The 18461-nt window shown below is 41.9% G+C and overlaps 1 protein-coding gene across 2 annotated transcripts in view; it reads left to right on the plus strand.

Moving 5' to 3' along the window:
* PLEKHM3 (pleckstrin homology domain containing M3) overlaps positions 1 to 18461 on the plus strand; it is a 187623-nt gene that overhangs the window by 39198 nt on the left and 129964 nt on the right. For both annotated transcript variants that reach the window (XM_030853453.2, XM_030853476.2), the window contains exon 3: positions 4207 to 5142. In XM_030853453.2, coding sequence (XP_030709313.1) covers positions 4207 to 5142 — 936 coding nt within the window. The remainder of the gene's footprint in view (positions 1 to 4206; positions 5143 to 18461) is intronic.

Consider the following 18461-nt stretch of genomic DNA (forward strand, 5'->3'; position numbering starts at 1 on the left):
CCTGAAGGTCGGGAGGGGCCAGTAATGGAAGCCACAGCAAGTCCCCTGGCTGGAGTGTGGGGAATGGAAGAGAGTGGCTGCAGTGTGAAAGGTCCCTGGGGAAACTCAAAACGGAGGGGTCAGGCTAACCTCATCTGAGCCTCCTAATCAATCTCCATATCCCTGCAAGTAGGGCAACCACCTGTAACATATTCTTGCACGAAAAAGACACACAAAAAAACCTAACTGGATCTTGAGATCTAAATAGCAGATGAGGGACTTCCCTGGTGGCACAGTGGTTGACTCTGCTCCCAATGCAGGGGGCCTGGGTTTTACCCCTGGTCAGAGGACTAGATCCCACATACATGCCGCAGCTGACAAGCTGGCGAGCTGCAACTAAGGAGCCTGCCTGCCGCTACTAAGACTCAGTCAACCAAATAAATAGGTAAATATTTTAAAAAATAATAATAAAATAAGTAAATAGCAGTTGATGGAAAACCTGGGAAACAGGAGCATTTGACTGATACCGTGAGGATACACTCAGCCAAATCCAGAATGTGAGAAATTCTACAGGACAAAGGAATGAATTTCTTCAATAAATACATGGCATGAGAAAAAAAGGAGAAAGAGGGAACTGTTATAGGTTTAAAGAGGCTTAAAAGACCTACCAGCCAAATCAAGGTGTGGACCTAAATCGAGCAAACCATCTGTATAAAGAAATTTTTTGAGAGAATCTGGGGAAATGAGATACAGACTGGGTATTGGATAAGTAATTATTCATGTTTTGGGTGTGAAACTGGTATATATATATATATATATATATATATATGTATATATTCTTATCTGTTAGAAGTACAGCCTGAAATATTTACAGTAGAAATGATAAAATGTCTGCAATTTGCTTTCAAGTATTCCAGCAAAAACAAACAAACAAACAAAAAACAATAAAAAGCAAGAGTTGGAGAGGAGTGGGAAAGAGGAAACAAGAATAGCAGAAACCTGATGACTTTTAAGCTAAGGGGTGAGCCCACAGGTGTCCATTTTACTCTTCTCCATGCCTTTAACTGTGTTTGAAATTTTCCATGAGAAAATGTGTTAAGGCCGGTCTAAGGAGTTTGGACTTTATTGTGTAGCACCAGGAAACTTGTGCAGGGTTTTGGGCTGATGGGGAGGGCATGGGAAAGGTTATGAGTGATCCAGAAAGGTTACCCCGGTAACTGAGTGTGACATGGTGGGGTGCGGGGGGAGGGCTTGAAATGGGAGCCCATTTAAGATCTTGATTAAGATGGTGGCCTGAGAATGGGAACTTTTTTGAGAACAGAAAGAGGAAATAATGGCAAAAGAGGAACTCTTCAGTGAGTTGGCAGTACAGAAATGAATGAGGTTCATGAGGGGGAAAAATCCCCTCTTCCTCGTCAATCAGTAGCAATTTTTGTCCTTAAGCCACTGCGCTGGGTACTGTGGGACCAGGGGGAGAAGGAAAAGGGGTCTTTGTTGAGGAGGAACTGACCCAGGTCTTTGTAACTAGCCACAGTGGAAAGCAGTGGGGAAGCAAAGAGTTCTCAAGTTCTTTTTGTTTATGTTTTTGTTTTTGCTTCTTGCTGTTTTTCACAAGGGACTTACTCTCTTATGGTTTCAGTATGAAATTTACAGACACAGTGATTCATTTTGATCACCTTTCTCTATTTTCATTGGGGAAACGGCGATAATCTTTGTCAGCTGTTCTACCTGAACCATTTATGATATTAATTAAGACAGAGGTCATATTGTTCATTCGTGAAATGGAACACTTTAGAAGAATGTATGTGATGAAATGATATGGTCCGGGGAAACAAAAGTTGAACTATAGTAAATTAACGAAAGCTTAGATTTAAGTATATAACTTCTGATTTGTCAATAGCAAAAATATTCAAAATAAACTTCAGATTCAGTAGAAAGTAGCAGCTAGAGATTAAAGAGAAATGGTAGTTCTCCAGCCCTCTACAGTCAGATAATTAATACTTCACACACAACATATTAATAAGGTTTGAAATAAACAGGCCCTCCAGAAAGGAATACATGCTGAGAATAGTTTTCTGATCACATCTGTTCTCTTCTTTTCCAAGAAATTACACTACAAACTGCAGCCTATAAGGATGGGCCATTTCCTATGATTAACACCCCTCTTTTCTATCTCAATTTAACATACCTATTTAGAGAGGGCTGAGCCGAGGTGGAGAGAAGATATTGAAACACAGTGCATTCTTTACCTTATTTTGCAGCAAGAAGGTGGGGGAACTTTTGAGACTCCCTGTTAGACTTCTATTCAATCCACCCAAGCTGGCATCTGACACCCTAGCTTATACAGTCAGAAAGGAGTGAGGTTTGCTTCTGGCTTGGGTCCAATTATAGTTAGAATTTCTAATTCGTGGAAGCTGTTGTAAAAAGCTCTCAGGGAGGAAAGAAAAGGAGAGGAAAATTCCTAGCTAAAAGCAAGAGAGATGGTTTTTATTTTATTCGGGGATACATGCCTGAGCTGTTAGGTCACAGGAGGGATGGGGATGGAGGGATGCGAGGTTATGGGTCTTATTATGGAAAAGGTTGAACTGTCATCGGCACCTGATGTAAATGAGAGGCGGAGAGGTGGCATCAGTGTCTCTAACAGCACTGCCTCTCTTACTGCATTATCAGAAAAGAAAACGGAGAATAGGCATCCATTATCTCTCTCTGCAAAGGGATTAGTGTGGGTTGCAAGAAATTAATGGCTTTTGAATTACCACAGAAATACTGACGAATGTCAGGAGCAGAGATGTAAAGCAGGTAAAACTGGCTTTTCTCTGCTGCATTTCTCTCATTTTCTCTTTTGGTTTTTCCTATTTGAAGATCTAGATCTGTGTTACTCTTTTTTTTTTTTTTTTTTTCCTCCAGCCAAGATCAGAAATCATACCCTTTGGGAATGTGATTTCTCTTCTTCACGGAGTGACTCAATTAGTGTATGACTGTCTCCGACGTGTGTCAGCAAAAAGATTGAGAAACATCTCAGAAACGAAAAGCTGTACTAGGGAGGAGAGCTCCCTCATTTTCATGCCTGTTGAAAGTATCAGGACATCTCCCAAGTGACAGTCCCCTTTTATTAAAGTATGAAATTTGTATCTGTTGCAGCTAGTCATTGATTAAAGATGGCATGACCAGATGGACTTGTGAAACACAGGGGAAGAGAAGGGAAGGGAATTATACCTATTATATGCTGGACATTATAGTAGAAGCTTTATTTCTACTCTAATTCAACAAGTACTTACTAAGTACCTACTGTGTACCAGGCATTACACTATGTGCTGTGATATAAGGATGACAGGACAGGCCTTAGCCCCTGTCCTCAGTGGAGCTTACAGACCAGTGGCGAAGACACACTTCTTTAAAAATTATAAATTATTTTTATAATTTAAAAATTATAAACTGTTTTATATAAACTGATGAGAGCCCATTAGAGAGGAATAATATAGTAAGGATCCCTGATACTGACCGAGGGATGTGTCTGTGCAGGCGAGGGAGTGGGGTTGGGAGAGTCGGGACAAACTCCCTTTCTGGAAGAGAGGATGGCTGAGTGAAGAGTAAGTGTGTCATAGCTGGTGGAAGTGGTGAGAAAGGGGCATTGCAAGCAGAGGGAACAGCATAAGCAGGCTCAGAGGTGAGAGGAACTGCTATCCAAGCAGAGATCTAAGAAGTGAGTAGTTGAGGCGTGGCTGGAGAACTGGTTATGAGCCAGAAGGCTCATGGCCTGGCCTTGAAGACTGATGGGGGCATCTGAGAAACAGGAGTTTATGAGAAGTGCAGTGCACTTCATGCTCTGGTCTTTCCACTGGCCCTTCCTGGCTTTCCCTACCTAAAGAAAGATGCGTATTAGCAGGGAGTTAGGTCAGGTGGCAGGAGGAACATTCTCTCTCTCGTATTTGGTACTCTGTAGAACGTCATCTAGAAAACAAGAAATCCTGGCAAAGCGCAGTTGTTTCATGGGCCCACATGGCAGAGTCCCAGTCATTCGGTGTTTCTGTTTTCCGAACGGACTTCTGCATGTCACATTGACCATGAAACCCCAACACCCCACTCCCCAGTACTTACTCTTGGGCCAGAAGGATGTCAACCCCTGATCCGTTTGGTTTCTGGCACCTGCCTTTTCATCTCATTTGTTCATTCATATTAATGGATTAATATGTTGCTTCCTTTTATTTTTTTTTCCTTTCTTTCTAGAACACAAGGAGGCATTCCCAAACATTCTGAAAAAGGGTTACCTGGAGATTCGGAAGGACCATGACAGTTACTGGCAAAGCTGTTACGCGGAACTCTCCCCCTACAGCTTATACTTCTACAGCCTCGACAGCAGTGGGAATCAGAACCTCTGTGGAACGTATCAGCTGTCACACTTCCAGAGCATATCTGTTCTGGGCAACCTCGAGGCCAGGCTGGTGGATACTGTTCTGTATGACAACACTCAGCTGCAGCTAAAGGCAGAGTCGCCATGGGAGGCTTTGGACTGGGGGCAGAAGCTTTGGGAAGGTGTGCACGCCGCCGCGCCTGCTTACATGGGACGGCCAGAGGAACTGGCTGACTCACCGGGGCTCGGTCATCATGCCGACTGTCCACAGAATCGTTGTTTGCAGAAGAAATCCAGTGAGCTGCTCGTGCCATCCCCTGTCTTGGATAGCCCCAAAGAGTACCAAAACATCCTCAAATCGGGGACGCTGTACAGGCTGACCATCCAAAACAACTGGAAGGCATTTACGTTTGTCCTGAGCCCGGCCTACCTGATGGCTTTTCAGCCTGGCAAGCTGGACGAGGATCCCCTGCTGAGCTACAATGTGGATGTGTGTCTGGCCGTCCAGATGGACAACCTGGATGACTGTGACTCTTGCTTTCAAGTCATTTTCCCCCAAGATGTCCTCCGCCTCCGTGCTGAGACCCGGCAGAGGGCCCAGGAGTGGATGGAGGCTCTGAAAACGGCTGCCAATGCGGCAAGGAGTTCAGAACAAAACCTGCAGGTCACGCTGAGGACCAAACCCAAGGATCAGATGGGTGGGCATGAACTCAGGAAGAACAAACGCCAGTCTGTGACCACCAGCTTCCTCAGCATCCTGACGACTTTGTCTTTGGAACGAGGACTCACTGCTCAGAGTTTCAAATGTGCAGGTATGAAACATATTTTCAGCCTAAAGCTCATTAAAGAATAATCCTGAATCCCACAATTGGAATTCACTTTAAAAGTCCCCTCAAGAGACCAGTCCTAGCTACCTCTTGTTGAAAAGGCATGTCTCCTTTAAGGAGTTTGCTATATTAAACCATCTGTCCGTCTTCATGCCATGCTGGTGAAGTAAGTAGAAGCAGCTCTGATCTACCCACTGAATCAGAAAGACTTGGCTGAAGCATACGAGGCTAGAATTTAGGCTTCCTGAGTCTGCTGTGATGACATTTCCTCAGCCTTCTTAAATAAAGGTCGCTGGGAATGTGGATGTCACAAATTGTCTCCTAAGAGACATTCAAGCCCAAAGCTGACCACTAGCACTCCTTAGGCGAGGAAGATGTCTGTAGTCAGTAACTGTCATTGATCATGACCTTGTCAAACCCTGTTAAGGTAGGATCCAGAAAGTCAGCCTTGACAGAAAACCTGGAGGTGGCTAAGAGCAGGGCTAAGATGATTCAGCAGATGACCTCTGAGTCACGATGGGCCGGTGCCTCATCCTGGGGAAGCCTGGGGCTACTGGAACTGCTGTGGAGGGTGAGATACAAGGTGGAGGCCAAGGCAGTCATCTGTTAGTTCTTAAAACCCTGTAACTGCTTCTCTCCCCTACTCACCCTTCCTCTCACCTTCCCCCAGACAGTAAACCAGAAAGAGAACAACCCGCACTAAACCAAGTCTATATATCTCCTGTAAATGAAATCAAGTTATTTCAGTAAACCCCACAATTTGTCACAAGAAATTTACCATGAAGGTAGCTTTAATTGAAAGCCTGATTTGGAAAATTTCAATTCAAGTGTATCAGATTTAAGTATGTTGTTTAGAAATGAACAGGGAAGTCACCACCAGTCAAGACTAAATTTTCAATTTCGTGCTTGTTCCTGCATTGAAAAGCCAAATAGTGGTGGCACAGTGAAGCTTTGAATTTAAGTTAGTTATGATGATCACCTTTACTACTGAAAAATAATTTACCCAAAGGGGAGATTAAGTAAGTCATCCCTGCTCTGTCTGGAGGGCCTCAGTAACTGGGAGCAGACACTTGCAGGGTGGGATGGGAGAGACCAGCAACCCCGAGCCGATAAAGAAGCTGTACTAGGTGAGGGCCGTATGTGTGCAGGCATGAGTGACCTTGTGTTAAGTCAGCCAGCTACTTTTGGAAAATGCTTTTGAACTAAGGAGATGCTGGTTTTAGCACAGTTTTTAGAAATTATTGACATTTCAGTGTCTTATTTTACTAGTGCATGTATTATATTTCAAAGTTCCGCCATTCAACAATAATTTATAAGTGCTTACTCTGTGGACATGCTGGAATTATGGTACACTCCTGTGGCTTTAGACTGCTGAGAGGGGCAACAAATCTGCTTTGTTATTGGAATCAGGGAGAACAGCTCAGCTTAATTTTCAAGGTAGAGACCAGAGTATGAACCGGGAAACTTTCTAGTAAAAGAGACAAGAAAAGCCTCAGGTGTTAGAAAAGATGGTCCCTTTGTTGGCTCCTACTTCACCTTCCTCTCCTAAGTTTGCTTCCTGATGGAGTGTGCCCTGCCCACATTCTGTACCACCTGAGTAGCATTTCTGACACTTAGAGGAAGGAGAGATGCAGGTAGAGGGTACCATTCAGCAGGTCTACCACATCTAGCAGATGGAGAAATTAAAACAGGAAAAAGGCATAGAAAGTTGAGTAGGAGAGACAGGGAGAAGGAAGCTAAGTGGAAAAGAGTAGGAAAAGGATCACATGATGGGCTGGGATAGAACTTGGGGCAGCTGCTTTAGGGTCCGTGTTTTAGGATGCTGCCCTTTGCTGTGCGAATCAAGTGCTCACTGAATAGCTGGCTGGAGAATAGGGTGGGGATGGGTGGTAATAGGGAACCCAGGAGACAGGGGTAATGTAGTCTAAAACTCCTTTGCTGCCCAGCTTTTACCTTCATGCTTTGATTTGGGGTTCTAATGGGGCACAGGTAGGTTTCTCATTTGGCATGGGGAGAAGTCAGTCCTAATTTGTACAGTGCGGCTGACTCTCAAGTAGAAATTTTTAATTTTACTTCAGTGCCCCCTCTTCCATCAGAAACTGCTACGCTCTGTTGCTTTGTGGTACACGTGGGTTATGGGTAAGCGTGCCCGGAATACCGGTTTCCTACCTCAGGTAGGAATACTTCATCTCCTGTAGGGGGCAGAGTCTCAAAAGAAAAATATCAAAACTTGGTAAGCAAACCTCTGAATGTTTTCTAAATTATCTGGGAGGCTGTTTATTATATCAAAGATTATTATAGCAGATGGAACTTTAAAAATTGATTTATGTTTCTCACAAACACAGTTAATCTAAACCAGCTGTTTATTCATTTAGTACTTGTGTCCCCTAACTTTTCATCCTCATAAAAACACACATTCAGTGAAAAAACTGGTTGTATAGCGTGTTTACCTCCCAAACTGTCAAAAAGTCCAGTAAATCGTTTTTAGTTGAATCTTGTCTTTATCATTTTAGGGAGAAGCTAATTCACAGTATTTCATGGTTTAAGTGAGCCTCTTTAGACTACAACTATTTATGTCCACTTAGTCCCTCCCCCTTTAAATATTTTTGATGAATAAACTTTAAAAGTGGAAGATTGCACTGAGCAGCTCTTTATCATGATGTCATTCAGATGCTATTTGGGGGAGCCACAAATGTTGGCTTTTAAATCTACAAAATAGTGCAGTTGGCCTCACTTCGCTAAATTCTTTCTGTAGGTGAAGAATTTTCTATATCCTTTTTTGAAACTTAAAGAGCCCTTGCAGAGAAAATGGACTCTGACCATCCCCAAATGCCTGAGGTTACGGTTTTAAAAATACATGCTTGTGCATAACTGTGTATTTCTTAACATGTGCTTGAACTTTTTATAGTTGTATTTGATTATGTGTGGTTTGTTCCATGGCTTCCTCTCCAGATCCATGGCTGCCCTGTATTAGGAAACCCAGCTACAGTGGTCTTCTTGCTGTTCCGGAACCTACCTTGGTCATTCATGCCTCCAGGGCCTTTATATTTGCTGCTCCTTATCCCTGAGAACATGCCTTTGAAAATCACGTTTTTCCATTCATTCTACCATTTATTGTGCGCTGAGTTTCTGACCACATGCCCCAAACTCAGGTGCACCTGGACGAGTCAGTGCTGCGAGAAAGCAAACGTGGTCCCTGTCCCTGCCTTCATGGAACTTGCAGTCCCCTGGGGAAAACAGACACTAATCAGATGTTCACATCACCAATGCCAAATGGCAACTGTGAGCTGGGCTGCGGAAGTTAGGCCCACAGGTCAGATTAGAGAGCTGTCAGAGGTGGTGCCGTGTGGAACTCTGTGAAATTGCAGACAGTCATTTTTGACCTACAGAAAAAAGGGCAGTTTGATAAGGTTGAACTTCATGTTTGACCCTGAAGTCCCAGAACGTTCCTGAGCAGAGGAGCACGTGAGGAAAGTGGTGTTTAAGAACAATTAATTTGCTGGTGCTTTAGCACAGCTTTACAGAAACACATCTGTAGCAGAAAATGAGGAATCCTTCTTTAATGAAGTCACTGGTTGGGATTCAAAATTATGTTCGGCAATGGGGCATCTATAGTGTTAAAATATTAATGCTAAGACAAACGACTGTGCAGCTTATTAAAATATTTATGGGGTATGTACCTGTAAGTGGTTCTACATGAGGTTGTTCACAAAATGCTGTATAAATTCAATTATAAGGCAGTAGCCCGGTTTTCTTCTGTAATTAGACATGTGTACATACCTGTTTCCCCTCGATAGATGCATGGTTTTCTTGGCACTAATACATACAGATTTCTTCCTCTAATTTCCCAACAAACAAGAAACCTAGCAATTGAGTATTGTGATAAAAGGGCCCAGGCCCTTTTTTTTATAGATGCTACAAGAGATGCAAAGCTCCGGTCTTGAAGTGTCTTACTGCTTTGTAATCTGAAGGTGAAATCGGACAGCCCACTGTGGGGCAGTGTTCCTGATTCTGAACTGAAATTGAAAATGTTAACGCGAGAGACAGCAAGAAAACAGTGGGCTGAGGGGATCTCCTCCACCATCTCACACTGTCAGTTTTTATGGTTTTACTCCTTCGGCTGCTGTTTAACCTCTTGGGACTGCTGTTGGTAATTACATCTCTCTGGCATTCAGAGCATTTTGCTTTCCTTTTTTTCCCCCCAGCCCTTGGGAGGGGTAAGCCCAAGGGGGGGGGGGGGAGTTTTGCTGTGAATTCTTCAGCCATTTAGTGCAAATTCCTGTAATTACCGGCATTGTGTCCTCTCTGAATGGCACATAATACAGCAGAAGCCATTCCTAATTGAGACCTTACAGGAGGTACAAATCCTCTCTTTGTTCAGCCTGACAAATTAGTGCCAGAAAGTGGCAGGGTCCGAGTGGGAATCAAAGGCAAGAAACACAAAGATGGAACTTAAGGCTACAGTAATAACCCTCTCTTGTCCTGAAGGGAGAAAAGGAATGACCAATGAAAAATGAAGGTTTTTTTGTTATAAATTCCCTTGACATGACAGCACCTTGGGGCTGCTCTATTTATTTAGCAGAAGTGATTAAATAGTAATACAACAGGACTGCCCATTGTTTCCACGGGTGCCCCCCACCTCACAGACCCCTGCTGCCTCGGCTAATTGATTGACAATGAACCTCTGATAAAGAAGTATGTTGTTAGGACCTGAGGTGGGGGGAGCCTTTTCTCCCTCTCTTTGTGTGTTTGAGTGAGTGAGTGTGAGTGTGTGTGTGTCTGAGTGTGAGTGTGTGTGTGTCTGAGTGTGAGATTTCCTTTTTGCTTGCATTGCACTCCAGTTTTTCTTTGCCCCGCCCCTTTTCTCCCCTTCTCTCCCCTTGCTTCCCGCCACCCCTCCACCCCTCCACCCCAAGCTTTTCAGCAGTTGCTCCCAGCCGACATTCACAAGCAGGTAGTGAGGAATGAGGATTGTAGTGCATGCTTTTGACAAATTTATCTTTGGAGCAAATTTCCTCCTCTCCCCCTGGTCCATTTAAGGCAGAGCAGCTGTGTGAGAAGAGAGAAAAGGGTAAGAGGGCTGATTATTGGTTCTTTAAGGTCAGAAAAGTGTTCTTGTTTTTGTTTTTTTAGTTTCTCATTTGTGGGAACGGATGTCTGAAGCTAGTCTTTCAACTAAGAAGCTGTGCACTAATAACATTTACATGTGTGTGTGTTTTGGAGGTGTTGTGGAATAAGAAATAAAAATTTGAATTATTTAATCTCCCCTCAGTTCCTGAGAAGCCAAGATTGATTATTTTAGGATAGAACCTGGCTGCTTGTGGTGTAACTCAGCACCCCAAGATTGCTGTAAATTGTGGGAAGATGACCAAAGGCCTCTAGGCAGATAATTAATAGCCCCTGGTTATATATGCCCAACTAGCTAAGCTGAAGCTAAATCCCTAATTTAACTCTGTTACAGCTGCAAAAACAAATCATTTCAAGCCCCTATGAAAGCAAAATATATTAAACAAACAGTATCGACCTTGTTAATACCACATGGCATTTCATGTGATAAATGAGGGTGTCTTTCTGGCAAAGGCCTGTTTTATGACATCGTTTAGACATAAAGGATACCTTTACCCTGGTAATATAAGCATCCCTGATAGAAAGTATGGAGTGGTTAATTATTCATTACATAGCCGCCAGTCTGAAAGTAAGCAATATTTCTGAGTTGGGCATAGTTACTTACTTATTGGCCTCAGAGTAAATCATGCAGAATGGCCATTCTTAAGAAAAAGAGAAATTGAATTTGGGAACTAGTTGTGCATGTGAGTCTAGGTAAAGAAAGGTCTGTAGGCTTTCAAGTGCCAAGAAGGAAAGTTATACAACTTATAACTTAGGCTCCTGAAAAAGCAAATTCTAGCATAGCCAAAAATCTGTTTTGATTCCCGTGTGAAAAATCAGGGTATCCTCTAGTAGCCAAAATGCCAGATCTCCTAAGGCAATGAGAGACAGAAATAAAAAGACATTGACTTTCCATGGTATCTTTACTACTATTTTCAAATTTGTCTCCCACTTATAAGGGATAGTAATACAGTGAAGATTTATTTGACTTAAGGAATAGGCAAGTAGCCAATTGGAGGAGAAAAAAACAATTAAGGAAGACTCAGCTATGCCCCTCAAAACATATAAATAGCTTGGATAAATGAGAATTGTTGAGTCCATTGTTGCCTTCTCACTTTGTATTGTCTAAGTTATTTTGTTTTTGAGTGTATTTGATTGTTATCTCCCAGAGAAGTAATCTCTAGTTAGTTAGTTAGTTAGTTTTTTGTGCGTGCTGGAGGGCTAAGTTTTATTTCCCCAACCTTGAATATGACCACGGAGGGGTTGCTGACAGTAAAATCCTTAAGTGGAGTTTTAGTGGAGGGTTTATTTCAACAAGCATTTATTAAACCCTTCATGTACACCACACACATGCTCTACCGGGCACCTCAGGATATCTAAGTGGGAGTGAGGTGCAGGCTGTGCTCTTCAAAGACATCTAGAATAACTACCCCCAAAAAAGGGTATGGGGGGTTGGATGGGACTGAGAGACAAAGCGGTCAAGCATCATGGCCACTGGTTTGGAGACCCATACATCCATGTTTGAGTTCATGTCAGAGAATCCCTGTTGTAGAGAACTTGAAAGCTCAAGTGCTAAAGGGTGTCTCTCCTCACTCCCGCATTTTAAACTTTATCCTCCTACTTCCTGCAGAATTAATCTCAGGGGAACATCGCCTCAGCTTTTAGTACCATCTGTCAAAGATAAAACTTGAATTTCTCTTATGTGCTCATTAGGTAGTAGGTGAGATGGGAGATATAAGACAAGCATAGATGTGGCCTGGACCCCCAGGACTTTTTATAGTCTGGTTGAAAATGCACAAAGGAAAAATGAGGGATTACTAGGCAGTTAAGTCAGATCCATGCTTAGTGTTCAGAAAAGCATTTGGCAAAACCCTCAAGACAGAGAAACTTGGGTTATCAGAGACTTTAGTTATGTCATTTTGTGAATGGTGAATGATTGGCAGCTCTACCCAAGGATTATTGACTAATGGATTCCTTTCAGCCTAGAATGTTGTCAGTAAAGGTACATGATAACAATGAGAAGCAGCACACTTTAGTAATTAAGAACGAGGACTCTGGAATCAGACTGGCTACGTTTCTAGATCTGCTACTCACTAGCTCTGTGACTCTGGGTAAATTACTTAACCTCTCTGTACCTCCATTTAAAAATCTCAGGTGTGAGAAAATAATCACATCTACCCCAGAAGTTTGTAGTAAGAATGAAATGGGTTAAAAGGGCTTGGAACAGGGCCTGGCACATGGTAAGTGCTATAGAAGGATTAGCTATTTTTATTATTTGCCCACATAGGACAATAATTACCTGGATAAAGATATCATAGGCATACTTACCAAATTTGCAGCTATCTCAAAACTAGGTTGAACAGCTAATATGTTGAATGAGAGAATGGAGATTCTGAAACAAGCTAGAGGAATGGACCAAGCAAGGTGAAATTTAGTAGGGATTAATAGATAGGACTATACTTATATTCAGAAAATTAAAGGCAAATATAGAAGGTAGGTTCTTCTGGTCTCATGCTCATGTGGGCATGCAGATGAAGCCATGGGGAAGCCAGCATTTGTGCTGTTGTGCCTACACCAAATGCATTCACAAAGCAGGTCCAGAAGGAAGAGAACACATCCTCACTGTGGCCAGACCCCACCTGGAGATGTCGGTTATGAATGCTGCTCTGGAAGAACAACCAACCACATCTATTGACACCTGATAGGATAGTGAAAGGACTAAAAACCATGCCACACAAATGTAACCTGGAATAGGGAGGACACAAGTCGTCTCCACATTATTTGAAGGCTGCCATTTAGAAGAGAAAATAGGCTTACTTTATGTAATTCCACTGGATCAAAGTAACAGAAATGCCCAGAGTAGAATGGATTTTCCCTTATTGAAGAGGGTTTGATGGCCATGGGTGAAAATGAGTAGAGTGGCAAGAGCCCTGGCCAACGAGACCAGAAGAACCTCAAGGCCAGTCGCCTAACTTGTCTGAGCTACGTGTTCTCCTCTGCAGGATGAAGAGATTTATTAATTCAGCCCTTCTGCAAATATTTATTGAAGTTCTACTATGTTCTAAGTACTATGCTTGATGTTTAGTGAACAAGATAATCCCACTGTGTGTCCTCACAGAACTTGAAAATCGGAAGCCAATTAAATAAGTAACTATAGCACACGAAGGTCTTTGAGTTTCCCTCCAACGCTTCCATTTGTCTGGGATATTTTAGAGGGGATGGTTTTGCTCTGTATGGTCCCTTTTTTATTTCTCATTCTGTGATTCTTTGAATGTCTATAGAAGATTAGGGGAAATTAGATTAATGTGATCCTCTATTTAAACCTCATTTAATAAGTAATACCTTTTCCCTGTGGGTAAGAGAATTTAAAACATTAGAAATATCACTTGACTAAGAGGACAGGAGATGGGAATTTTTTTTTTATTGACTCTGATGTTTGTCATTGGATAAATTACTTTTTTTGCAGTCTAAGTTTCTAGGTCCAGGAAATTCATTTTAAATAAAAATAAATGTATATGAAGAATGTGAATATACACTGAAATAGTACCATGACTATGGAAGAAGAAGAATGTTATATAATTTGGGTTTTGAACTATTTCACATCCTAAAATTCAGAGAGATTTGATCACTTTATATAAGTAGGCCGTTTGATTTTATAGGATATAAATTTGCTTTTTTGATTTATTCCTGGTATTCTCATCACAGAAGTCACATGTTGGTCTTTGATATGTTTCAGAAGAATAAAATCATTTTGAATTTCAGAAGATAGGGATCTTTTGATAGACCTTCCTGAACTTCATAGGCCATAGCTGTGCTATCTTTTTTTTTTTTTTTTTTTTTTAAAGCTGTTCATTTCTCCTAGTCTTTGTTGCTATACTTTGGTCTGGAAAGTTCTTGTCCCTTTTTGTAGCTTCCTTTATGGTTAACATTGTTCTCATCATGTGTTCATTTCCGGCTAAACTTCTAAAGTAAGTGTTAATATACTATTGGACTCTATGTTGAGTTAAAAGTTTCTATTTACTGACCTTTCATTGGGAGGGAAATTGGTCTTGGTGTGGTTTTAGGACAGACTGGGGTAGGTTCTCTTAATTTCTAACTAAGTTCCTTGAAAAACTAAGCTTTTCATGAAGTCCTAAGAGTAAGAGTTACTGGAGAGGTTTTCTAAAATCTATTATACTGCCTAAAAGCAGAAACATACTTAAGTGAAAAACTTGCAATTTTAAAAATACATCTCTAGATAAGGAAATCTGGTACTATCCTAATACCACCTTATTTCTTGCGTTAATATTTTCATCTAGTCATTCATTCATTCATTCAACATACATGGGCCACATACAGTCCCAGAAATTGAGGCATGGGGGTAAACTAAAAGTTCATTTTAGCAGAAGAAAATATGACTGTAGACAAGACTTTATACCTTGAAATATGCTAATATAGAAAATGTTTTAATTAAATTATAGTAATAAAAAACAACATGAAACTCCTTTACATGTTTCAGATGAAAAGTGGAGCAGGCCTGCAAAGCATTGTGCCCTGAGATCAGGGGTGACAGCCAGTGTTTGGGTACAGTTTTGTATTGTGCTTTGTTGAAGGCTTGTAGGTGTGAAAAATCCTTTATACCGTCAAAGACTTATTTCCAAGCCTTCCTTGACCACTCTTCCCAAACCCCGCCTTAATTCCCCAGGTAAATTTGAGCATTCCTCCTGTTTGACTCCACCTACCTCCACTGTCTTGGACCCATGGGCCTATGACTTGTGTCTCACTTTTTTGAGGGCAGGGCCCCAGCACCTCTCAGACTAGTGATTGGAGCACCATGTGCATGGTGAATCATGAGCTTGATGTGGGGAGCCTTGGTTGGACTCTTCCCTAGACCTGTTGAAGTCAGTATCTCTAGGATCAGGCCTAGAGATTTCACAAACTTTCCAGTTGATTTGCACACATACAAAGTTTGAGAAACCACCAGCCTAGCCCATAGAATGTTCTTAGTGAATGGATCAAGTCATATTTCAGTTTTCTCTAGGTTATATAAGCTCATTTCCTTTAACTGTTTCTTCTACATATGTTCAACATTTTAACCATTTAGTATCAACCTGCTGATAAGCTCTAGGGTTCCATATCCTCATTATATTCTGGAAACCACAATGATGTTCTCTTAGGGTTCTACCCAGTGCTGTATACAAATGAAGGAAGTGATTAGCTCAAGTCCTTGACCCACATTTTGGCTTCTTTTTTTAAGACATCCTAATGATATGTTTTTATTTTATACTTGATAAGCATATTTAGTATTTGAATTTTGAAAACAGCTTTTACCTCCCTCACCTTCTTTGCTCCCAGCCTGGTCATCGTTCACATAGATGACTACAGTGGCCTCCTAACCAGGCTTCCTGCTTCCATTCTAACCTTTTATAAACCTTGTCTTAACTACAGTGAGTATGATCTTATTAAAATTCAGATTGACCCTGGTAGACCTTTCTTTACCATTTTGCAGTGGCTTCCCGCTTCTTTTGACATGAAGACCAGCATTTTTACAATGACCCACCCCATGATTTGGCCCCTGCCCACCTCCTAACCTTCAACTCTTGCCTTCTTGTCACTCTCTCCCACACTGAGTTCCAGCCACACTGACTTCACTCTGTTCCTCAAATGTACCACTTCCTTCCCACCTGCCTCAGAGCCTCTCCATGTGCAGTTGCCTCTCCCTGGAATATTGCCACCCTCACCACTATCCGCAACGCATTCTTCAGGTCACTACTTAAATATTCCTTTCTCAAGAGCACCCTCTCCAACCAACCCCTCAGACTAACTTAGGACCTTTTTAGTTCCCTCTGCTATCATGCTGATCTAATACCTCCAGAAAAGTTCCAGAAAGCAAAACTTGAATTTGTTGGGCATCAGCAACTATTTGCATAACATTTACATTGTATTAGAGATTGTAAGTAATCTAGAGATGATTTAAAGTATATGGGAGGCAGCGTGTAGGTTATATGCAAATACTACACCCTTTTATATAAGGGACTTGAACATCTGTGGATTTTGTTATCCACAGGGGGATCCTGGAACCAACACCCCATGGATACTCAGGAATGACTGTATTATTACAGCTTTGTTAGAAAGGATACAAATAAGGAAGAGCCAAATGAAGAGACTCAGAGGGCAAGGTCAGGGAGGGCTCCAAACACAGAACTTCCATGCCCTCTCCCCGTGGAATCAGGGTGCATCTACCCTTCAGCACACCAATGTGTTCATCAACCAGGATGTTCCACAGAGCTTCAGTGTCTAGTTTTTATTGGGGTTTCATTATATTGGCACAATTGATTGAATCATTGACTTTGGAATTGAACTCAATCTCTAGCTCCCATTCCCTCCCCCAGAGGTCAGGCAGGCTCATAGTCCCAAGTCTCTAATCCTGTGGTTGATCATTCTGGTGACCACCCCCCATCCTGAAGCTATTTCGTGGTCCACCAGGACTTACTTCATTAGCATTAACTCAACTGTGATCCAAGGGGCTCATGAATAGTAAAGATACCTGTGTCACTGAGGAAATTCCAAGGGTTTTAGAAGCTCCCTCCCAGGAACTAGGAAGAAGGACCAGATAGTTTTTTATGATACAACAGCTCAGGATATTGAGTGGGCCATTTCCACAGCAAAAACAGAACTTGGATGAAAAGAGGATGTGATATTGTGGTTGCCCTTCAAAGAGTGAGGAAGGTATGGCCTGCTGACCCTGTTCCCTCATTTCTGGTGAGCTACTGGTGGGTGCCTTCCAGCATTGACTGCATCTGCCAGGGGAGGGGAGATTTCTGGTGGTATCTTCCTGGATCCCTCTGGAACTGATCAGCTTCAGAAGCCGATAAGAAACTGGCTGGCCTTGGGCTGCCCAGCCTGGCTACAGCCCTCCCAGAGCCCCAGCTCAGGGTGGTGGGGTGATGGACACGTCCATGACTTTGTGATTCCTGCTCTCTCACCCAGGTACCACTCTCATATCTTGGTTTAAAGTAGAGTGTTTCCTTTTTAAATAGCTATAAATAAAAATGATCAACAAAATTAATTTTATATATTACCTTTAACTGAAAATAATCTAGTTTATGCTATACACAACTTCTAGACATGGGAGCTAGGGTTCCAAAACCAAAGACATGTAGGCTTGTATCAGTTTCCAAAGAGTGAAAAATCACATTCTTTTTTAAATCCAGCTTTATTGAGACGTAATTCACAAGTAACATTGTGTAACGTTAAGGTGTACAATGCGATGATCTGATACATGTATATATAGTGAAATGATTGCCACAAAAAGGTCACCTCACAGTTACTTTTTTCTTGCTTTTTTTTTTTGGGGTGGTGAGAACTTTTAACATCTACTCTTTTAGCAACTTTCAAGTATACAGTACAGTATTATCAACTATAGTCATCATCATTCTAACCAGGTCTGTACTAGTATGCCAAAGGTTGTGTCTTGTCCATATTTTTTCCAGTAATGTAAATAAGTCATGTGGGGCTGAACCAAAAGCTTTGCTAAAAATCACTTTCCCCCTTAAATCACGAGGCCCGTACCTCTGACACAGAGGATAGACTTAGTTTGAAAGCCTTGGTCTCTTTATTCCTTTACCAATAAAGTTGTTCTTCTCAACCTCCAGAGTTTTAGAGACCAGACAAAATAATAGACACATGATTTGGTGGCTGGGAAGCATCCAGACTCAGTAGGATAAGTAATAAATTAGGAGCACAAGAGCCTAGTCTTCTGTTTACAGCCCTGCTACTGATTTATTACACAGCCTCAAGCTAGCCTTTTCACAGCCTTGCAGGTCAGCATCTTTGACACTATAACTTGAGGGACGATTAAACTGTCTTGACTATGTACAATTCAAATGTTACAAAATATCAGTTGCACCCAAAGTGCCAAATATTATATATCACTGCATTTTATCCCCAGAAAACATGGGGGGGAGGTTCTCTCTTGGATGAAGAGAGGTCTTGTTGTGACCTAAAAATGAATGGGAAACCTTTAGGAAAATGATATTTCTCATCTGCTGTTAGGATGAAGAATTTTAACTGAGTAAAAGGTGTCCAATAATGTGGGGGATTTCCTGGCTACCCCTTGAGCCCAGCTGTCCTGTACGACCCTCTTCTTAATGACCTTCACCCACCAATAGGCATGCTCTGGTTTCCTGATTACCTCCCTCTTTCCTTCCCACTCCCAG

Source organism: Globicephala melas, chromosome 7 (genome assembly GCF_963455315.2).
Source record: "Globicephala melas chromosome 7, mGloMel1.2, whole genome shotgun sequence".
Lineage (NCBI taxonomy): Eukaryota > Metazoa > Chordata > Mammalia > Artiodactyla > Delphinidae > Globicephala > Globicephala melas.